At 45.5% G+C, this 24998-nt stretch overlaps 1 protein-coding gene across 1 annotated transcript in view; it reads right to left on the reverse strand.

Moving 5' to 3' along the window:
• The window catches only part of Mpp7 (MAGUK p55 scaffold protein 7), a 213308-nt gene that overhangs the window by 147282 nt on the left and 41028 nt on the right, over nt 1–24998 (reverse strand). The window contains exon 2 of the mRNA XM_045151043.1: nt 10966–11092. Within this exon, the coding sequence (XP_045006978.1) occupies nt 10966–11002 (37 nt within the window). The 5' untranslated portion in view covers nt 11003–11092. The remainder of the gene's footprint in view (nt 1–10965; nt 11093–24998) is intronic.

The following is a 24998-nucleotide window of genomic DNA, read 5'->3' on the forward strand; positions in this document are numbered from 1 at the left end:
ATAAAACTGAAACTCACATATGTATTATGCAGTAAGGGTGAGATTCCACAAGGTGAATGTCAACTCTAGCTGAGGAAAGTTTTTGGTTCCCATGTGGTAACAGTTCTGAAACTACTATCCATCAACCTAAGCAAGTGGGGTTTCTGCTTCAGAAAGAATTTACAGAAGAGCAAAGAGAAGAGTCTAGAATGATCCAGTTGTTAACAGACAAGCGTTGAAGACATGAGTAAGAATGTACATTACTTACTACAGCTACAGCTGACTCTGTAGAGAAATGTTTATATACACGTGGATATTTACACATGTAAAAAACATACACATACATGAGCTGTGTGGTCAGCTAAGTGTTCCTCAAAGAAGATTCCAAAAGCAATGACCAAACCTACTGCCCAGATCTTGGTTCCTAACCCCATTCTCCAGTTTAAAAAACAAGGCTCCTTAGACAAAGAGTGACTTATAGGACTGGGGAGAAAATACACAAGCAAGTGTGGTGCACTTTTGGTGCCAAAAGTAAAGAAACGCTACCGAGAAAACGAACAAGACGCGCTGCTGCAGGGAGGGCAGCGCTTCAGAGGGACCTACTGGAAGAGGTTCCTTACAATGGTCAATGGTGGAATAATTTGGCCAAAAAAAAAAAAAAAAAGAAAAGAAACAATACTGGCTTATAACCCACAGCATGTAGCAAATACACATGAGTCATCACTGATCGGAATAAATGAGTAAGTAAACAAATGGCGAGGAAAAACACTGAACTCCAAGTAATTCATATAGATACTTCATCTTAAAATAAAAAAGAGGAAAATGGAATGTATCACTCTTTAGTGTGAGCTGCACATAGAGACTTCCCAAGGTTGTATTTAGGAAAGGGTGAAAAGGAAAGGAATTTGACATGGGAGAAAGCTGATGGTCAGGCTGATGTCAGCATCACCAGTGTTAGTCAAGGAGACATTATGCACCTTTAACGTGACTGGACGACAATGGCACTTTGCTTCCATAAACTCACAAAGGTATCAACTCTCTCTGGCATCTTGGCAAGAGGCACAGCAGATGAATTCAAGCAGAGACCCCATAATGTGCCTGCCACTGCTCAAAGCTATCAAGGTCGTCAAAGTCAAAACCAGCCTGATAAAAACGCACAACCAAGAACAGCCTAATGAGAAATGACAAGTGAATATGAACAAATGAGGTCCTGGACCCAACCTAACGATCATCAGAGAAACGTGAAGGAAACCTGAGTTAAGGAGAGACTTTAGTTACCACCATCAGCTCACCAGCTGAAGTGAGCTCACTGCGCGGACACCAAGGCCGGCCAAGGAGAGAGTCACGTGAGAAGCACAAGGCGCTCTACTTCCTCAGTCAGATCGGTGTAATCCTAAAATTACTATAAAATTAGGTCAATTAAAGGAAATTAAGATAGGGGGCTGAAAGGTAACTCAATGGTTGAAGGAGCTCACTCTGCGATCCTGCTGACTGGAATCAGGGTCCCTAGCGCTCCCATAAGCACTTAAAGCCAGGTACAAAAGTGGCCCATGTGCTTGGGAAACCAGCACACCTAAGGCAATGGAGGCGGAGGCAGGAGAGCCCTGAAGCTCATGGGGCCAGTGAGATGGGTCTCCCCAGCCTGGTGGCAAAACAAGAGAAACCCTAACTCTAACAAGGTCAGAAGAAAGGACCACAACCCGAGATGGTCCTCTGCCCTCCCCATGCACCCCAGGCACGTGCATGCCCGTATTCATACCCACACCATCATACCCACACTGAAAGAAGTTAACGTGAGATCAACAGACCCTTACGGCCAGCATGCACAGGGTGGTTGCAGGAGACTACAAATACCTGTGGAAAGAATGGAACGGTGAGCAGGTGGCCCAGTGACCACCCAGTGTGCAGGGACTACCTGCCTCAGTGCAGGTTCAAACTGCAGTCATATTCAAGCTCCTTACGTGGCAAAACAAACCTTTAAAATTACTGAAAGAAATCTCAGCTAACACCTATATGAACCAGGGTTAGGAAGCCAAAGGGAGAAAAGCAATAACCAAAAATTAATTACAGAGTAGTCAATTCTATAAAAGAAAGAATGCCACTGAAGGGAGAAAAGGACGCGCAGCTGAGTGGAAGGAACGGTGCTCAACATGTAAGGCCCAAAGAATCACTGTGCAAAATATAAAGCGGGGGACGCCACCAAGAGATGTGAGCATGACCAGACGGCACACGGGGGACTCCCACAGGAGACGCCACCAAGAGATGTGAGCATGACAAGACGTCACACGGAGACTCCACCAAGAGATGTGAGCGTGACCAGACGGCACACGGGAGACTCCACCAAGAGATGTGAGCGCGACCAGACGGCACACGGAGACTCCACCAAGAGATGTGAGCGCGACCAGACGGCACACGGAGACACCACCAAGAGATGTGAGCGCGACCAGACGGGACATGGAGACTCCACCAAGAGATGTGAGCATGACCAGACGGCACACGGAGACACCACCAAGAGATGTGAGCGCGACCAGACGGCACACGGAGACTCCACCAAGAGATGTGAGCGCGACCAGACGGCACACGGAGACTCCACCAAGAGATGTGAGCATGACCAGAGGGCACACGGGAGACTCCACCAAGAGATGTGAGCGTGACCAGACGGCACACGGGAGACGCCACCAAGAGATGTGAGCGCGACCAGACGGCACACGGGAGACGCCACCAAGAGATGTGAGCGCGACCAGACGGCACACGGGAGACTCCACCAAGAGATGTGAGCGTGACCAGACGGCACACGGAGACTCCACCAAGAGATGTGAGCGCGACCAGACGGGACATGGAGACTCCACCAAGAGATGTGAGCGTGACCAGACGGCACACAGGAGACGCCACCAAGAGATGTGAGCGCGACCAGACGGGACATGGAGACTCCACCAAGAGATGTGAGCGCGACCAGACGGGACATGGAGACACCACCAAGAGATGTGAGCGCGACCAGACGGCACACGGGAGACTCCACCAAGAGATGTGAGCGTGACCAGACGGCACACGGAGACACCACCAAGAGATGTGAGCGTGACCAGACGGCACACGGGAGACTCCACCAAGAGATGTGAGCGTGACCAGACGGCACACGGAGACACCACCAAGAGATGTGAGCGTGACCAGACGGCACACGGGAGACTCCACCAAGAGATGTGAGCGTGACCAGACGTCACACGGGGGACGCCACCAAGAGATGTGAGCGCGACCAGACGACACACGGGAGACTCCACCAAGAGATGTGAGCGCGACCAGACGGGACATGGAGACTCCACCAAGAGATGTGAGCGCGACCAGACGGCACACAGGAGACGCCACCAAGAGATGTGAGCGCGACCAGACGACACACGGGAGACTCCACCAAGAGATGTGAGCGCGACCAGACGGCACACGGAGACTCCACCAAGAGATGTGAGTGTGACCAGACGGGACATGGAGACTCCACCAAGAGATGTGAGCGTGACCAGACGGGACATGGAGACTCCACCAAGAGATGTGAGCGTGACCAGACGGCACACGGGAGACTCCACCAAGAGATGTGAGCGTGACGAGACGGCACACGGGAGACTCCACCAAGAGATGTGAGCGCGACCAGACGTCACACGGAGACTCCACCAAGAGATGTGAGCGCGACCAGACGGCACACGGAGACTCCACCAAGAGATGTGAGCGTGACCAGACGGGACATGGAGACTCCACCAAGAGATGTGAGCGTGACCAGACGGGACACGGAGACTCCACCAAGAGATGTGAGCGCGACCAGACGGCACACGGAGACTCCACCAAGAGATGTGAGCGTGACCAGACGGCACACGGAGACTCCACCAAGAGATGTGAGCGTGACCAGACGGCACACGGAGACTCCACCAAGAGATGTGAGCGTGACCAGACGGGACACGGAGACTCCACCAAGAGATGTGAGCGTGACCAGACGGCACACGGAGACTCCACCAAGAGATGTGAGCGCGACCAGACGGCACACGGAGACTCCACCAAGAGATGTGAGCGCGACCAGACGGGACATGGAGACTCCACCAAGAGATGTGAGCGCGACCAGACGTCACACGGAGACTCCACCAAGAGATGTGAGCGCGACCAGACGTCACACGGGGACTCCACCAAGAGATGTGAGCGTGACCAGACGGGACACGGAGACTCCACCAAGAGATGTGAGCGTGACCAGACGGCACACGGAGACTCCACCAAGAGATGTGAGCGCGACCAGACGTCACACGGGGACTCCACCAAGAGATGTGAGTGTGACCAGACGGGACACGGAGACTCCACCAAGAGATGTGAGCGTGACCAGACGGGACACGGAGACTCCACCAAGAGATGTGAGCGCGACCAGACGGCACACGGGAGACGCCACCAAGAGATGTGAGCGTGACCAGACGGGACACGGAGACTCCACCAAGAGATCTGAGCGTGACCAGACGGGACATGGAGACTCCACCAAGAGATGTGAGCGCGACCAGACGGCACACGGGAGACGCCACCAAGAGATGTGAGCGCGACCAGACGGGACACGGGAGACTCCACCAAGAGATGTGAGCGTGACCAGACGACACACGGAGACTCCACCAAGAGATGTGAGCGCGACCAGACGGCACACGGAGACTCCACCAAGAGATGTGAGCGCGACCAGACGTCACACGGGAGACTCCACCAAGAGATGTGAGCGCGACCAGACGGCACACGGGAGACGCCACCAAGAGATGTGAGCGCGACCAGACGGCACACGGGAGACGCCACCAAGAGATGTGAGCGCGACCAGACGGCACACGGGAGACGCCACCAAGAGATGTGAGCGCGACCAGACGACACACGGGAGACTCCACCAAGAGATGTGAGTGTGACCAGACGGCACACGGGAGACTCCACCAAGAGATGTGAGCGCGACCAGACGGCACACGGGAGACGCCACCAAGAGATGTGAGCGCGACCAGACGGCACACGGGAGACGCCACCAAGAGATGTGAGCGCGACCAGACGACACACGGGAGACTCCACCAAGAGATGTGAGTGTGACCAGACGGCACACGGGAGACTCCACCAAGAGATGTGAGTGTGACCAGACGGCACACGGGAGACTCCACCAAGAGATGTGAGCGTGACCAGACGGCACACGGAGACACCACCAAGAGATGTGAGCGCGACCAGACGGCACACGGGAGACTCCACCAAGAGATGTGAGCGCGACCAGACGGCACACGGGAGACGCCACCAAGAGATGTGAGCGCGACCAGACGGCACACGGGAGACGCCACCAAGAGATCTGAGCGTGACCAGACGACACACGGGAGACTCCACCAAGAGATCTGAGCGTGACAAGACATCACAAGGGGGAAAGGTACGAATAGACGGATCCCAGAGGACGGCCGTCAGCCCACAGAAGTGCACTGACGAAAGCAGTAGGACCATCAGTACCGTTTTTCAATCAAATGGCAGAAACTATAAAGACTGTATCAAATGTTGGCAAGAGTGTGGAAGAAAAGATTGTTAATGCATTCAACAATTTGACATCGTCATAAATATGCACATCTTCTGTCCTCAAATAGTTACAAAAGGAGCAAGGCCACGATTTCATTAGCAGTATGCAGTACAGACACACGGAGACATACACACACTTTTATACACTTGCACACACTGAAAATATTTCTCCAAGACGCAGTGCTTGGTTTGGAAAGCTCAAGCATAGGGCTCGGGATGCAGCTCAGAGTTAAGAGTACCTGTCTACTAAGCACGTGGCCCTGAGCTCAGCCCCGTCACTGCAAAAGGAAAGGAAAAGAAAGTTTTAATCCACATCACGTAACCAAAAGAAAAAGAGAAAAACTATTTCTTTGGCCTTTCCTGTTTGAATTTGGTTTGCTGGTACTAGATAAAATCTTGAGCCGCACCCATGCTAAGCAAGCACTCCACTACTGAGCAACATCCCAGACTACGTACAAACTCAATGCACACAACACTCTTGAAAAATACCTATCAGGGTGAAGAAAATTGAGACCCAAGGAAAGGGGAATGTTTTTATATTATACTGATTAATTTTTTTTGCATAGTGAGTAAGGAGAAAGGTGGAGAGGCAGAAGTGCTAAAAGTTTCACACAAAAGCATTTTCCCAAAAGATTCTATCAGCATTGAGGCCTCAGGCAGGCAGGCATCCTTCTTCTGGCATAAGCTCTGTTCTATGCTCCTGATGTTTGGTTACGTGGACATGTAGTCAAACTGCCTACTACATGTTTACACCTCCGCCCATGGACTGGTGGTGCAAATGTACAACGTACCCATAGACTCAGGGGTTTTAAGTATTTAGTACCCAGTCAGTGGCTCTGTAAGGGAAGGCTGTAGTTAGCCTTCAGATGGGCAGTCTTACCGCAGGACGCGTGTCCCGGGAGCAAGCCCTGAAGTTTACAGTCCAGCCCTACGCCGTGCTCACGCTCTTCCTACTCCCGGCGGGTGTGATAGCTGTCCGCGCCTGCCATGCTTTCTCCATCGCTGACTCTCCCCCTTCAGAACTGCAAGCCTGAAATAAACTCTTCCGTGGCCTCAGACCAGGGATTCTGTCCCAGCAATGGGACAATAACTGACACACGTGTACAGGGTAAGATACCTCGGGCTTTGTCGAGGGCACAGGAGGACAAGGAGAGGCCGCATATGTCTGGCATGAACACCATGTTCCGGGGCTTCCACAAGTGCACTGACCCAGAGGGGCAGGCATCTTCCGTACTGACACAAACCTTGCTTGGATGTAAGGTCAAAAGCCACCACAGAGGATCACAGGTGAGCACTTTGGACTGCAATAAGCAATATGACTGTGTAGAGAAGCTCTTTGTAAACTCCACACAACCAATCAGGCCTAGCCAGCCTTTGAACAGTAAGTACAAAATGGCACTGTAATCTCCTAAATTCATGTTCAAGATCTGTGGAATCAACTTTAAAAATTGCAAAACAAATCTCATCTCATGCAATGATGAAGTTTAGTTTTTTGTGAGGCTGCATTACTGCTTTCCCAGGCAGTAACGTTTACATGCTTCATGACGGACACCAAAACCTACAGGATATGAATGTTTCATTTCATCACCTGCTGAGATAGATGTAAGCAACAATATTTTACATAAAGCTAACACAATTTTGGTGAACAACAAAGTATAAACTGCATTGTTCAACAACTGTAGTAGATTACAGTTTGAGTAAACTTACCTAGCATTTCCCCAGACCACCAAAAAAAAACTTAAAACTATTCATTTTCCGTCCTACAACAAAATATGGCACCATAAATATATCAAAAAGAATTTTGCAATTTCCAAAGAAATGGGCTTCCCAATTAGTCTTGAGTAAGGAAAGACCCATAATTTAACAACCAAATGTTACTGAAAGCAAAAACTAAGCCTCAGTGTAAATAGTTACTGGATGGGGTGGGGTGGGGAGAATCATTCCTTTTGGGAGGGAGCAGATGTGCATGGTATGTGACATGGGTGTGCAGTGCACATAAAACTGCCGGATATCACCCAGCTGCGGGCCCTGAATGCTGTGCTACCACCCTGCCAGGTAAGATGCGGCTGCTGGTGCAACAGTGGCATGAATGCTCCAGGGATAACCAACCTGACTGTAAGTGAGGACCGTTCCATGGGAGAGAATATATGCCTGATACTGTGTACTTGGTCAAAAGCCTGTATCTAGGGAGGTCCCAGACCTTGTGGAAGAATCTACTCAGGATGTTTTGCTGAATGGACAAGTAGTCAAACTGCCTACTAGGTGTTAATGTTTATGCCCATAGACTAGTGCAGCTCTGAGCCTTGGTCAATGGACAGGTAGTCAAACTGCCTACTAGGTGTTAATGTTTATGCCCACAGACTAGTGCAGCTCTGAGCCTTGGTCAATGGACAGGTAGTCAAACTGCCTACTAGGTGTTAATGTTTATGCCCACAGACTAGTGCAGCTCTGAGCCTTGGTCAATGGACAGGTAGTCAAACTGCCTACTAGGTGTTAATGTTTATGCCCACAGACTAGTGCAGCTCTGAGCCTTGGTTAATGAACATGTAGTCAAACTGCCTACTAGGTGTTTATGTTCATGCCCATAGATAGACTAGTGCAGCTCTGAGCCTTGGTCAGACAAGTCTTTTTTTGGCAGTGGGCAACAGTCAAAGAAGAGATTGACGACTCATCAAAGTGTGGAGATGAAGTGATTTGACTGCTCAGCCCTAAACAGGACATCATTATCATCCCTCCACAGTCTCAGGAAACACAGTAGAAGAGAGGGTTCAAAGATGGTGAGGGAGCTGGAGAGATGGCTTAGTGGTTAAGGCATTTGCCTAAGAAGTCTAAGGACCCAGGTTCAATTCCCCAGTGCCCACATAAGCCACATGCACAAGGTGGCACATGCATCTAGAGTTTGTCTGCGGTGGCTGAAGACCTTGACATGCCCCTCCCCCACCACAAAACTTTCTGCCTCTTTCTTGCTTTCTCTTTCTCGCTCTCTAAAATAAATAAATAAATAAATATGAAGACTTTAAGAGACAAAGGAGGATGGAATGAGTAATACACAACCCTGTCATCTACATATGACAAGGCCACTGCAGTCAAGAACACACAGTAGCTGTGACCACCTGTGCAAGTAGGAGGAGGGCTGTTGGGAGAGGAAACCGCTCAGCAGGAGTGGGAAGGGGTAAGAAAAGGTAAGGGTAGGGGTGAACGTGGTCACCATACGCTTAATGCAAGAACGAAATGGTCAAAAATAAAGAAAAATGAAACGCTGATAAGTATGGTAGTGCATGCCTATAATCCAGGGCCGCAAGGCAGAAACAGGGAGTTGCTGGGGTCACCGCTCACCACTACAACCAGAGACCTGGTCCCAAAACAAACAAACAAAATAACAATAGAGAGAAGAGAAGAAAGGGGGCAAAGCAACTGAGGAGGGCGCCTGATGTCACCCTCTGACCGCCACATACAAATGCAAACACATGCACCCATACACATACGAACACAGATGCATATATGCACACCACATATGCATGCAATGTTTATGTATGCCTGAATATGCTTAAAGTAAGATTGATGGGCTTGGGAGATGGCTCAGTGCTTAAAAGCCCAGGTTTGATTCCCCATTACCCACATAAGTCAGATACACAAAGTGATGTGTGCATCTGGAGTTTGTGTACAGTGGTAATAGTCTTGGGCACACCCACATTCTTATTCTCATTTTCCCTCCCTCTCCTTACAAATAAGAATATTTAATTAGGTATAGCAAAGGATAGGCAAGAGAGATGGCTTAGCAGTTAAGGCACTTGCCTGCAAAGCCTAAGGATGCAGGTTCAATTCCCCAGTACACACATAAGCCAGATGCACAAGGTAGTGCATGCACTTGACTTTGTTTGCAGTGACTAGAGGTCCTAGCATGCCCATTCTCTTTCTCTCTCATAAATAAATAAATAAATAAGGATGACATTTGCCAATGGTATGTATTAAAATGATAAGAAAACACAACACATAGTTACATTTGTGATTCAGCTGTTTGTGAAAATATAGCGCCAGTGATCCAAATGGTTTCGGTGGAGACAGTTATCTCAGCTGCTTTGAGAACATGGTCAGCAGATCCAAATTCAGTATGACCAGCATAAAAGAAGATATTCTTTTTAGTTACACTATGCTCCCACTTCTTTTGAGGGGGTCTCAAGAATGTGTGACATAAGCCAGGTGCTGTGGCACACATCTACAATTCCACAACTTGGGAGGTTGAGGCAGAAACACTGTGAGTTCAAAGCCGGCCTGGACTACACAGTGAAACCCTGTCACCAAAGAAACAAAACAGGGCCGAAGAGATGGTTCAGTGGTTAAGTGCACTTCTTGTGCAAGCATGAGGGCCTGAGGGGACCTGAAACCACCCAAAATTGACTCTTCCAGAACCCAAACTCAACAGCAAGGCATGTCCATGCATGTCTATAACCCCAGTCCTATGGGGAAGCCAAAACACGTAAGTTGCAGAGCCAACAAAAAGACAGCAAGCTCTAGGATCAGTGTTAGACTCAAGCTTAAACAAGAATGGGCAGAAGAGCAATGGAGATGGACACCAGAGTTTCTGCACCAGCCACACATAAACATGCATACCCCACCCATACACCACTCAGACACACACACATGTGCATGCAAAGGAAGAGGGGGGGAGGACAGGAATGGCCTATTTCCCAACCCTACTCATCGATTTCTTCTCCTCTGTGTGGGGAATCACACCCAGAGCTGCACACAAACTAAGCACTCACTCTCACGGTCCCTCCCCAACATTGCGAGCAGTTCTTAAAGGCACCCAGGAATCCACACCTTCCACAGTGCAGATCCCAGCAGCCCCTACATCCATGAGTTGACGTTATACGTGTGATCTGTGTGGACCTTCCTTTCCTAGCAATACCTGTTCTGTATAGTTCTAAATCTTGCATCTGATAAAATGAGGCATGTTTTGTTGTTACTTTTAATTTAATTGCTTAATGACATACAGCCACATCAAGATAGTTTTTATCTCTGGTGACAGATAAAGAAAATGAAAGTAGATAAACAAAATAGGAGAGATGTTCTCTACATTTTTAAAACAGGTATCAAAATTGTCACGTCTGCTGCTAAATCTTAGTGATAGGCAAGGCGACGTGGTTAGGTATCACTGCATTTGCCAGACCTTCTATATGCTCAAAATTCCTAATTTTAAGAATCAAATAAATAGCATTATTCCAAAAGCAAGACAAGGGCACGGGCCACATCATGACCAGTACCAGAGAAGGAAGTCCCTGAATGTCCTCGGAAACTTTTCTCTAGCAAGGGCTTATCGAAGCTAATCATCTGCATCTCATGCTGGCCAGCAAAACACAAGCACGACTTGTTTGCACGTCCAGCAATGCTGGTGCACATCCCCGTGATGGAAGTCACAGAAGGCAGACAGCGCCGCCGGGGTTCAGGTACCTGTGTCTCCAGCTGAGCCGGTGGACAGCGCGGGCATGATGCAGGCTGCGGGCGAGGGGCTGCCTCCACTCCTCGCCTCAGGAAGTCCCTTCAGTTGCCCCAAGACTCCTATGGCCTGCCGGCCCCTCTAGGAAGAAAAGAAACACTCATGTATACATAGAAATAGAAAATCGGGACATTGCTCCATTCTAAAGCTAATTCAGAATTTTCATTAGACACACTCCAGAGGGAGCCTAATTCTTCTGCAGAACTGCCTCTACAATGACACAGGGATCCTCAGTGGGGAAGCTGCTGGTTCCAACGTGTGCTTTCAAGTTGAAAATGCGATCCTCCTGCACGTGTCCGGGCTTCCTTCCAGATTCCGACATTTGGCTTGGGGGCTGCTGCTGAGACATGGCGACCTCTGCGAAGGTTCTGTGTAAGCCAATGCCCCTCCCCAGTTCCTTCTACCAGCAAATTTCTCCGTTTCCAAACGTGCAGCAAAGACCGTATGCGCGAGCTGCAAGCTGTATTCTAAGGAGCTCAGTCTAGGACAACTGCGAAGTCCTAGGCGAAGACTACACATCATCTTGTAAGAATGTTTACTTATGTGGAAGCAAGGCTTTATGACAGACTTACAGGAAGGAGGATCAGGAATCAAAAATAAGGCCAACAGTCCAAGCTCATAAGCAAACTTTTTAAGGAAGAACAAGCTTGGCTGTATCTTAGAAAATACGCTGTTTTCAACAACGGACATCAATGGAATGTGTTTATCCCACAATCCACAAGAAAGGCAGGAGAGCGTAGAAGCGGGCAGGACTCGCGTCTGACGTTACCACCGCCGGCTCTGGCTCTTCTGCGAGTCGCGAAGCCTTCGTCCCCTTACATGCAAACGAAGGTAGCCACTGAGAACTGTGGGATCTCGGAAGACGCCTGGACAGACGGAAGCGCATCTTGCACAGTGCAAGCAAACAACAAGGGCTTGCTGGGTGCTCACGTTTATTTTTTTAATTCAAGTACTACAATTATAAAATTAAAACATAAAAGAAAGCAGCAAGATTAAAATTTACCCTGGCCGACCAGCTAAAGAAGGCCATGTGTTTCAAATTTGGATCACTGCAGGCTAATAATGGAAAATACACATCATTTACATTTTTGTAGAAATCAGAACTACATGATGTGTTTAAGCTCACTTTTAATGCATTTTCCCCCCAATTCTCCATACAGCAAATTCAGTCATTTGAAGCATATTTAACATATATTAAAAGACAAGAAAAGCAGACACTGTAAACACTGAAAAACTGGCTCACTTCCGTTCCTAAAGCCCAAAGTTTAGCTCTGATTCACATTAGGGAATAAAGAAAAATGAGTGTGCTGACTTTTCCTTGAAAAAAGCCAACTGTAAAATTCCAGTAAAATCTTCTAAGTTAGCGTTTTAATTGTCAATGTGAAAATTAGTATTTTTTAAATATCACCATCAAATAGAGTCTCCTGGACTAGGCTACCTGCTGCAATGTCTGAAAATGTGCTTTGTATTAGAACAAAGGCGACGCAGTTAAAATGCAGTTACTAACCCATACAGAGACAAGTGTTAATTAAATACGAAAGCAATTATTTTTAAATACCAAGTAAAAATGCAAATCATTAAGGTAAAATGAAAATAAGATAAAGCCAGTTTCACTAATGTTCATCTAGAACCTGCTTTGCCCATTATGGTAAAAGAAAACTTTGCTTTGGTTTCATAAGCTATCCCAGTCATGACTAAGATTCAACTACATAAAAATATTCCTTATACTAAGCAGACAGAATTGAAGTAATTATAAACAAACAAAGACCACTTATAATTAAGGAATACATCATTAATAAACTTCTGTTTTACTAACAGATTAAAAAAAGAAACCCAGTTAAAATTTGTAAAATGGGGCTGAAGAGATAGCTTAGCAATTAAGGCACTTGCCCATAAAGCCAAAGGAGCCAGATTCGATTCCCCAGGACCCAGGTAAGCCAGATGCACATGTACAAGGTGGCGCATGCATCTGGAGTTCATTTGCAGTGGCTGATTGCCCTGGTGCACCCTCCCTCCCTCCCTCTCTTCATCCCTCCCTCCCTCCTTCCCTCTCTCTCTTTCTCTCTCAAAAATAAGTAAATAAAATTTGTCAAGTGTATAAACATAGCATATGTATGTGTGTGTGCACACGCCCACACACGTGCCTAGTATGGTACTTTTAGTACACCTCTGTACATGTAACTTTATGCCATGAGACATGTCAGAATTGGTATGATATGTTGCTACATGTACAGAAATATACTCTATACTATCCACTCCATGCAACCTACAACTATTTTCACCTCGTAGAGAATTCGCAGAGTTTCACATTTATAAAAGACATACATTATATAAGCTAGTTTATGCTTTTATCAAGCAAAATTAAATTTTGGTATAATTTAGTGCATCTCATTCCATGAATGCTAATGAAAGCCTGACACTGCACACGGAAACATTCTTCAGAGCTGCTGCTGCAGCATGTGACAGAACTTTGCATTTCTCGTGTCTTAATTTCAAAAGGAACGTTCAAGTGAAATCTGTCCAAAGCTGGACATTGCCCGCGATGTAATTACCTTCCCAGAACACACGCAAGTATGTAAATTTTAAAAATGGTTTGATAGAATACTAACAAGTAAAATACTTAACGTTTCATGGAATGAAGTAGCGTTTCTGGGTTTAACTTTCAAGTTGAGTTACATTTTTGTGTAGTAATGTTATTTTCTTTGGCTAAGTTGATTGAAAATGCTTTGGAATTTGTAAGAACCCAGCCATAATTATTACTGACTGTTGTATGGAATCAATTTAATACAACACAAAAATACCAGCTGTTACAGTATGTCCTGAAAGGGATTATTGGATATTCTTAAATTGAAGTTCAATCCATCTTTCCATAAAAAGAGAGAAAGCCCCAAATACCAGGAACATAACAGCCATATCAAATGCACCTGAAGCATTTACAATACCCAACAGAACTCTTACAACTCTCCTTTAAAAAAGGCTTATTTTTGAAATTTCATTATTCCAGTTGTACCTTGCTTCTATATATCACACTGTATCAGGTTTTTCTGGCATTGATCATGTGGAAATATGCAAAGGTCTTCGAGCTTACAACGTTCAATTTCTACCTTACCTTCAATGCTCCTATAGCACCAGTGACACCTAGTGGTCAACCACCAAAGTGCAGAGGGGAAAAGTTTTTGGTAAGGCCAAAATTGACTTACTACAGTCAGCTACACAGTTAGCTCCAAATTCTTTATTAATGTGAAAATACACACAGTTAGTGGAGAAATAAATCAAGTAGCTTTCACACACACTTTCTATCTGAGGAAGTGTTCAAGAATGTGATGGGGTTAACCAGCTCCTGCTTTCTCACAGGGAAGGAGCTGTCTCTGTACTCCCCTCCTTCCTTCTCGTAGGTTCCAGGCTTCTCAAAACCCTCTCTTGATCCTGGGGCATTAGCTCTGCATTTCTTCCTTCTCTTAAGTTCTAGGCGTCCCCATTTCTGGGACGCCTGCCCATGCCTCTTGGGTATGAGCTCTGTCTTCCATCCTTAAGTTCTATAATTTAATAAAACCTGCACACTTTAAAAAAATAAAATGAGGGCTGGAGAGATGGCTTAGCGGTTAAGCGCTCGCCTGTGAAGCCTGAGGACCCCGGTTCAAGGCTCGATTCCCCAGGACCCATGTTAGCCAGATGCACAAGGGGGCGCATGCGTCTGGAGTTCATTTGCAGTGGCTGGAGGCCCTGGCGCGCTCATTCTCTCTCTCTCTCTCTCTCTCTCTCTCTCTCTCTCTCTCTCTCTCTCTCTTTCTGTCACTCTCAAATAAATAAATAAAATTGAACAAAAAATTTAAAAAAGAAAATAAAATGAGATACATAGATTTTTTTAATATCTCCATTATTAATTTTTAATATATCGAGTACTGATCAGCAAAACCCATATAATTCAAAACTTAGTAACTTTAAGGTGTATAGAGAGATCTGGAGACCTAAGGTGCTGAGAACACTATTATTTTCATATATTTATTTTTACTATTTATCTATTTGAGAGAGAGAAAGAGGGAGGGAGAAGAACAGAGAGGGAAAGAAAGAGCGCATGGGACACCAGGGCCGCCTGCTACTGCAGATAATCTGCAGACACATGGCTTTCCATGGCTACTAGAATCAACCCAAGCAGTCAGGCTTTGCAAACAAGCACCTCTAACCACTGAACCATATACCCAGCTCGGGAGCTAATATTTTATGTGAAGGCCTAGCAAACACTGTCTACAAATGCCAGACAGTAAGCTCTGAGGTTTCTGTGGACCTCGTGCCCTGTGTCTCAAGGGCAGGGGGTGAGTGTTCTCTGTAGCACTGCATTCCCAGGCCCGGCGGGGAGCAGGAGTGTACATCTTTACGCCCTTCGGCCGGTGTCTTGCGGATCTAAAAGCAGAATGCTTTGCTCCCAGTGACATTTATTGCTAATTATTTAAATATTCAAATGCAGTTAATTTCTTTTCAATTGCTGTGGGAGTGAAATAACAGATGTAGCATTCTTTAAACATAGGTTTCTATCATGAACAAACTTCCACTCCAGTTCTGGCTATTGCAAGAATCTTTTTTTTCTTCTTCTTCTTCTATTGCAAGAATCTTAAACTCGTCACCACAGGTTGCTCTAGACTTACAGCGGGGCTTATTCTAAAAAGTTCATTGCAAATGAAGAAAAAAAACCTAAGTCCTAGCTTTGTCTCACTTCAGGATCAAGTGGCCCGCTGAGAGCCAGGGCTCATTTCCACCATCCACATCTCACTCTGGAATTCAAGACCCGAAGAACAGATTCTACTCAGCGTGTGTCACTTTCTTACCCTGGCACATATCAAGAAATCCTGAAGCGAACCATCCTAAGTCATGAATGTCTGCACAGGTAGGAAATTTCAAAATATGCTTACAACTGGGAACGTATTAGGATGTGGTTTAAAACAAAACAAACAAAAAAAAAACTTTCATGTCACCAAAACCAAAAACATCCTAGTTTTTTGAAAAGAAAAAAAGAGAGGGAATTATGAAGAATTAAAATGTTCCACGTTTTTACAAACTCAAGAGTGTGAAACTATTATGTAATGTGAAACTAGCTTGTTTCCTTTCTGCAGATGGCGGAAAACGCCACAGCGACGCAGAATGGAAGAGTCCCGCTGGAAGAATTTCATAAACCCTACAGAGGAGAGGAGAGCGAGAAGGCACTGCCTGGCCCGCCTTGTCCAGGAGACTCTCCAGGCTCCCACAGGGGAGCTGGCCGGGAGGCCTGGTGCACCATGGGAAAAGCACTAGCCAGGAGCCTTCCCCGGGCTCAGGGTGGGAAGGCCCAAGCTGATACACTCGCCGCCCTTTCTCTAGAAGCACAAACGAATCTGCACACTCCCAGACAACACCTTCCTCACTGTCTTCCAGCAAAATGAGTGACAGTCCTAACCCTACGCACAACCACCGACTCAGCCATAGTACGTTTTCTAAAGATCACCTGTTTCATGACAATTACTTTCTTCTGATTACTATTAAAGTATCTTTGGATAAGTCTTAAGGATTGCACCAATAATATATATATATATATATTTTTTTTTTTTTTTTCTCTATAGCACTTCAAAAAAATTTAGCCCTTTCCTCTCATCTCTAGGCGCAGGAAGAAAGATACAACACTACACTTTCGTGCGGTAGCTGCTGCATGCTGTCGGCATGGCAAGTCCACACAGCACGAGGCTGCCTCTCAACTCTGCACACAGCCACTCTCAACCGGTTTGTTCCGTTGTCCAACAGAATCAATATCTGTGCCTATTTCCTCACTGTGATGGCTCAACAAAACACATCTCAATAGCAGCTCCTTCGTTACTTCAACCTTCCCCTTCATAGCCTTATTTCAGTTTATCTTGTTTATTTGAAAATCAGAAAATACCCACTTCGTGCCCTCTAGTTTGCTCCTTAAGCACCTGGGGTTGTCTGGTATTTCCAAAATGTCAAGTGAGTGAAGAAAGTACTAGCTAGCATCAACCTCTGAACTTTTGCTCACTAATACTAAGGTCCAGAACACAGCTACAGTTTCATAAAAACTACACTGTTTCTAGAATCTTCCATTTCTGAGGTTTTCATAAAACTCTGGTTATTAACAAAATCTTCAGTTTCTTAGGTATGGATCACACTTACAGTTTCATAGAGCTACCTAAAACTCTTCAGGAATATCCACATGATAGTCAAAGACACTAACCCTCTCATGTCCCCCCAAAAGACACAGACGTAGTAATACAGGCAACAAATTGCTCTGTACAAACTCATGTCACAGCACCAACACCATCAAAAACCAAGAGAAGCACATCTAAGCAGAGAAGTTCATAACATTTACCCACCCACCACCGGGCCCTTGCTGCCTGCAAACATGGAAGGACTGGGAGGCACACGCCCAACTTTCAGCTTCCCCCTAAGAGGAAAAGAGAAGGGAACGTGTATCAAAAGACATGGATTGTGAGAGAGCTTCCGGGAGGACGGACTCCAAATACCAACGTAAGACAGTCTGGTTTGAACGCCAGATATGGGGCTGCTGAGAACAAAGGCGAAAGAAAAAAAAGGAAAAGAAGACCAGGCAGCAAGGCAGTCAGAGGTGGCAGTACCACAGACACGTGCCAGGACTGCACAAACACCTGAGGAAAACTAAAGCTACACAATTCAGGAACTTGACTGAAGAATTCACTATTGGGACTTGACAGCAGACCTGACTGAACACAAACGAGAACCAATGCATCCGGAAAACCTTATCGACAACCACTGTATCATGATCACAGTCCCCTCGTATCATACCTCCATTCCCCTCTTCCATATCCCTTCACTGAATCCCTTCATCTTTCCAATTTGTTTGTTTTCTATTTTATTTCATCATTTTTCCCTCCTATTACGCAGGTCTTGTGTAGGTAGTGTCAGCCAGTGTGAGGTCATGAATACCTCAGCCTATTTTGTATCCATACCTAAGAATTTTTTTTCAGAGAGCAAAAGAGAGAATTGGTGCTCCAGGACCTCAGCCACCGAAATTGAACTCCAGACACTTGTGCCACCCAGTGCGCACGCGCAACCTTGAGCCTGCCTCACCTTTTGTGTGTCTGGCTTACGTAGAATCTGGAAAGAGATCAAACATGGGTCCTTAGGCTTTGCAGAAAGCACCTTAACTGCTAAGCCATCCCTCCAGGCCCTATTTTATATTTTTTAAAAAATGTTTTTTTGAGACAGGGTCTCATGTAGGCTGGGCTGGACTCAAATTCACCATGTAACTGAGGATGACCTTGATTTTTTTTTTTTGTTTATTCTGCTTCTCCTTTCTAAAAGCTGAAATTACTGGTTTGTGTCACCATGCCCGGTTTACATTTTTGTACTTTGATATGTCCACAGCTGGCATCATAGACAATGGTGAAAGACTGACAGCTGTTTTTCTGAAATCAGGAATAAGACAAGATGTCTACTCCTATCATTTTCATTTTATATAAGATATACTATACTCTTATACTATATTTCATATAGTATAAGAGGTACTATCATAACAATTAGGGTAAAATTAGGCAAAAGTTAATACTATAAATTTTTAATAACAAATTATTTACTCTAGTTACACTGTTATTTTGGAACTAGTTAATGCTATGTGGTTCAGTGCAATAACTCAAAAAATAGTCTATACCTAAAAAATCTAGATATTTACAAATGGGATTCTATGTGATTAATAATTTGGCAACAAAAAAATCATGCCAACTGTCAGGTTCTAAGAACTCAATTTTCTCTTAATGTTTTCCAAAGCTGAGAATGAACTGGAATAAGACCTTCAGATGACAGTCCCAAGTCTTCACCTGGCTGGGAAGATGGCTCAGCAGGTGAAGCGCTTTCTGCACAAACGTAAGCATCAGGTGCTGCACCATGCGAAATGCCACACACTTTGAAGGGCATCTGAAATCCCAGTGTTGGGGAGAAGAGATAGGGAATTCTCGGGACACACTAGCTAACTAATCTAATTGATAATCCATGCTCCCTAAAAAAAGCTCATTTTCAATGAGAAACCCTGTCTCAAAGAGTAAGGTAAAGGGTGACAGAGGAAGATGACAAATGTTGACCCTTTGGCCTGCACACAGGCATCCACACACTTACAAAATACACATATGTACACACAATACATATGTACCATGCAAACACAAACACTCAAAAAACTTAAACCTAATGTTTCTACCTCCTTCAACTTCCTTATCATGTCCTCAACTATCTTCTCCCCTGAAGCCCCCCCCCCCCCCGGCCCCTTTCCAGCTCCCTGGCCTCTACCGACTTACTGCTGCTACACACGGGTGTGGGAACTTCAAAGGCAGGATCCACACGCGAGAGAGGACACGCAGCACTTGTGTTTTAGACACTGGGTTACCTCATGTAGAACAGAGTATTTTTCAGAGCCATCCACTTTCCTGCAAACTTCATTTTCTAATAGCTGAATAAAACTCCATTGCATATATGTATGGCATCATTATCCAATCATCAGGTGATGGGTATCTAGACCATCATTTTCTAGCTACTGTGAATAGAGCAGCAATCTCATGGGTAAGGATCTCTTTAGTAAAGAGAAGAGTCCTTAGGTTTTATGCCCGGGAGTACTGAGACTGGGCTATGTGGTGGCTCTAGTGTTGAGTAGGGTTAGGGTGGGGAGGTTGAAGGATGGAGAGGGTTAGCCAGAGCTAAAGACATACTAAACATCGATATGGACACTTACTTGTTAGCTACTTAGAAGAGAATTTGAGTTTGAGCAAATATACCTTGTGTGGGCAGACAGTGCTGCAACCAGAAGCCATAGGTTAACACGGGCAAATCCCAGTGCCAGCGGTGGGGCACCAGGACAATGAACTGTTGGTGAGGGAGGTACCCAAACACAGGCTACTGTTTAATGTCCTTTGTTGCCCACCAGAACTAAATATATGATCCTACTGCTGAAGAAACCACAGGCCTCTGTTTCAGGACACTGAGAAATCAAGCTACAAGCCCCTGTGTTCCGATGCTCACCCTGTCTTCACACTGGGTCAGATCACACTCCTGCTCAGTGTCATAGGCTTCACACCCATGTTCCGATGCTCATCCTTGTCTTCACACTGGGTCAGATCACACTCCTGCTCAGTGTCACAGGCTTTACACCCATGTTCCGATGCTCACCCTGTCTTCACACTGGGTCAGATCACACTCCTGCTCAGTGTCATAGGCTTCACGCCCTTGGGTTCTGGCATGATGTGAGGACTTGGTTCTTGTCCCTGGCAGAAGTCTATCTCTCTAACCACACTTCTCACCTGCCAGTGACTGAGCCCTGCACTCTGGATCACTGGCTGCCTGCCAAGAACCACGACTTCTTCAACTTCTGTGCATATTAAGAAGGTTTTCCTAAACGATGTGCAAACAAGGCTCAGCAGATAAGAGTGCTTGCCACCCAAGCATGAGCGCCTGGGCGGAGAGGGGCCACTGGCTGGCCGTGCGTGACCTGTCTCAGCACCCATGTAGAAAGCGAAGCAAAGCCAAACACCGATAACCTCAGTCCTGTGGGGAACAGGGACCAGAGAATCACGGGACTTGCTGCAAGAACAACCACTTCAGGTGCAGTGAGAGGCTCTTTCTCAAGGGAAAACACAGATGAGCAAAACAGGAGGAGACGCAAGGTTGTGCTCTGGCTTCCACACGCAAGGGCACAGGCATCTGCCCCCACACATGTGCATGCACCACATTCATGTCACCCCACACGCTCTACACACACACATCAAAAAGGCTTTCTAAGTATGTAAACTGACAATACTTCCATTTTCCAAAAGTCTCAGAAGAACTTAAAAAGTGAAATATAACCATAAATTAACAATAGTAAAAACACTACCATTTTCTTATTAAATACAATAAGAGCACATTCTCTAAACACCCAAAACCCAACTTTCTGACCCCCTTTCCTGATCCTTCCCCTGTCAACTTGATATAGAAAAGATGCTTACTGAAGTATTTAGACATATCATGGTGTGTATAATTCATTCCAAAATACAGTGCAAACATAGCTGTGGTAAAACATTACAAATTGCTGGATCCAGGTGAGGCATATGGAATGTATTGGACTATTCTTCCTACATTTCTCTGTCATAACATTTTAATGATATTTTTAGAAAAAAATGCTAATGTGTGCCAGTGTCCTATACCTAAGTCCTCTAACTGGCAAAGTTAGCCAGCAATGCTCACAAAAAAACACCCTTACCCCCAGCCCACACTGCAATGTGCCCAGCAGTGTTTCTAAGGTACCTGGGTGACCACGTGGCTGCCCTAAACAAAACTAGATGACTATTTGGCACTTTGATGCAATTTAAGTTCCTGAAAATGCTAAATTTTTGCAAAACTTAAATTCATTTGTAAAAAAAAATACTTCACACTGATACCTCACTGAAATGCGACTTGCTCACTTGAGTGCTTCTGCCTGTTCTGAAATACAGATTTAAACGCACATGCATGCATGCACGCGTGCGCGCACACACACACATACACACACACACACACACACACAAGCAGTGTGGGCAGAAAGTGCCACTATGCATGAAAACAGAAAACAAGATTTAACTAAAAGCTGACTGTCTCTTTCAAATATGAACATTGCTATTCAGCAATTCCCGTCAATATCAGCAGAGGGTGCCCTCATTTTACAGAAAGAAAAATGAAAGTTACCTTAACAGAAGCAAACGCCACAACCTTCAGGTGAGATACTAAAAGCTATAAAAACTCACGTGTAACAAATAGAACAAATATGTACTGTGGACTTAACTTGAACAAACATCTACTTTATAAAAAGAAATCTGTGAACCAACAATTTAACCTGTAAGGAATTTACCTAAGGAAAAAAGTCACGTACTATGAGACACCAGAGGAATGTTCCGGTTCAGGGTAGTGCTTGGCTCACCATGGAAGTGACTCTAGAACCCAATTATTTCAGCTTCCACATAACTGCAGTGTCCCTGCCTCCCACTTCAACATGTCCTCCAGGCCCACTTCAACATGCGGGCAGCCCTGGCCCCTCCCACTTCAACATGTCCTCCAGGCCCACTTCAACATGCGGGCAGCCCTGGCCCCTCCCAATTCAACATGTCCTCCAGGCCCCTGGCCCCTCCACTTTAACATAAGTGCGGGGCAGCCCCCCTGCCCCGCCTCTCCCGGTCATTACTTAGCCTCACGGGATTTGTTTTACCCTTGCTCTTCTAATCTGTCCTTACCTAAGTCAGGGCCTTATCTGTTTTTGGGGATCAATTTTGCAGTTTCAGGAAGGAGCTTACACTTAAGTGATCACACCTTAGAACAACTGACCTTAACTTTTACTGACACTTCCAAACATCGTTTCATTTTGTGATTTATAGACTGCTTGTAGTTATGAGATCATTAAACTCCTACAACTAGGCATCATGTCATGCCAGGGGCTTAACAGAGAATATCAAACTGTAAATACACCTAGATTTCATTGTCTCAAACTTCGCTCCACTTTGAAAATGCTACTGTGTGAATACGGAGTTCTTGCTGCGACTGTGCTCACCTGTAGAGACCCACATCACGGCCACACTGGGCTCTTCAACATCCAGACACTCCCTGCGTCACCTACAACCATGGCTAGATTCCATTCCTATCTTTAAAAAGGGAGAGACGGCATATACAGGAATGGAAGCAGGGTTCCAAGAAGTTGACCGCCTTTCTGTGAGGTATGAGGAGTCAGCAACTCCTGCCAGCTAGGCTGGAATAGGAGAAGCCGCATCAGCACTCAGGCACCATCTCCCTGCAGAGGTCAACACCCAGATGCACAAGGGGGCACATGCCTCCGGAGTTCGTCGGCAGTGACAAGAAGCCCTGGTGTGCCCATTCTTACTTTCTCTCCCCTCCCTCCCACTCCCTTTCTGTCTCACAAGTAAATAAATTAATACAAAAATAAGTATTTTGTTGTTGTTGTTGTTTTTAGAGGTAGGGTCTCACTCTAGTCCAAGCTGACCTGGAATTCACTCTGTATTCTCAGGATGGCCTTGAACTCACGGTGATCCTCTTACCTCCGCTTCCCAAGTGCTAGGATTAAAGGCGTGTGCTACCACGTCCAGCAATAAATAAAATATTTTAAAAGATATACAATGAAGGGCTGGAGGGAAGGCTTAGCAGTTAAGGTACTTGCCTGCAAAGCCAAAGGTCCCAGGTTCAAATCCCTAGGACCCATGTAATCCAGCTGTACATGCATCTGGAGTTCATCTACAGTGTCTGGAGGCCCTGGTATGCCCATTCTCTCACCACCAACTCCCCCCCCCCCGCCTTCTCTCTGTGAAATAAATAAATAAAAATAAAATATGTAAAAGATACACAATGAAAACTCATTGTACGTCTTACACATTACACAAAGTAAGTATGTCACCTTAGCTGCTCACACCACCATTTCCCAACTACCAAAAAGAGCCCTTCTGCTGAGCCACTCTGTGACTTATCCTGGAATGTACTATACAATCACTTTTAATTAAAAGAATGTAACAATCTCCAAAATTCTTTCTATTATCTCCCATACCACTCAAGAACATTTCTAAAGGCATTCATTTCACAAATTAGGCCATGATTTCTAAAAGAAAACTCACAGCTATCCAAGATTCAAAAGTTTGGTTAAATGTGTCTCTTTTTCCTCTGTAATGTGCCCTGTAGATCAAGGGCTGTTATTTCTTTGCCCTAATTTCTAAAGAATAAAATATTATAGAACAGAAAGGGAAAGAAAAATGCCCAGTAAGAGAGTACCATTCAGGAAGCAATGACATGATTATAACCACCATGATGGTGGTGGTAAAGGGATTACCTAAGCCATCAGGGTTTTGCTCTATGCATTACCCCAAAAAACACAGGACCTAGAGAACAGAACAGCCTTGAGTCATCCCTAAGCTTACTGTTGTCCTCTCTCTTAATATCAAGGACCCCAAGATTTACTAGGCCCTAAATAGTAAGCAAAGAGAATAGAAATAATTACTTAATACCTACCAGCAGAATCATCCCAAGTACAAATTAAAAAATATTACACAGATAACCACAAAACATATTCATCTCAAAGTGAACATGGGCGGCTCACATCAGGCTAATTGTGCAGCCTACTGTCTAGATAGGGCTCGCAGTCACAAGTACAGGAGCGGCTAAGAGAAGAGACGTGCTACCTTCACATCTGTGCGGTCAGGGGCCTGCCCAAACACGCACACAGCCCCACGGCGATCGCGGGGAGAGCGGCGCACGCTAAGGAAACCTGCACAAAATGAAGGGAAACTACTGAGGCTCACAGGTCACCACAGTGTATTGTGGTGTGAACACTGCTATATAATGGCAGGAAAGAAAGATTCCTGCAGAAAGCTATAAACAAATAATAAGCATGAACAGATCCAACTTTCTAACTGTTCTAGAAGTACTATAGAATAGAAACTAATAGAAACTATCCAACTTCTAACGTTTTCCCTTTTGTTGCCCATTTTTTTACTTATTTTAATATAATTCAAAGATTACTTGAAATATATATATATATATATATATATATTCATAATACCTCATCATCATAATTACTATGAAATATGTTTTCTTCCATTTTAACCAGTAGAATTCCAATTGTGGCACTCAATGAACTCTGCATCTGATCTGCCCCATCATGTATGTGCTTGAACAACTGTGACGATTTCCAAATAGTTATGATCAGTAACCTAAACTGTTGAGGAGAAGCAGCAGGAAAGGACGAGAAGGAAGCGATAATAAGCACGGCACGCAAGTGCCAACATGCCAGGACTAGCGAGCTCTTACTCCATTTGAGTGGCCCTTTGGGGCTCATGAAAGGCCCTGAAAATGCCCATCTCTGCAGAGCTGCACACAGGCAGTTTTCTTTGCTCTAACGATCAGAGGTGTGCCTAGCAGGCCCACAGGGTACCGCACCAAAGGACATCTTGGAATCCAGCACAATCTCAGGAGGGCATGTCTG

Source organism: Jaculus jaculus, chromosome 5 (genome assembly GCF_020740685.1).
Source record: "Jaculus jaculus isolate mJacJac1 chromosome 5, mJacJac1.mat.Y.cur, whole genome shotgun sequence".
NCBI lineage: Eukaryota > Metazoa > Chordata > Mammalia > Rodentia > Dipodidae > Jaculus > Jaculus jaculus.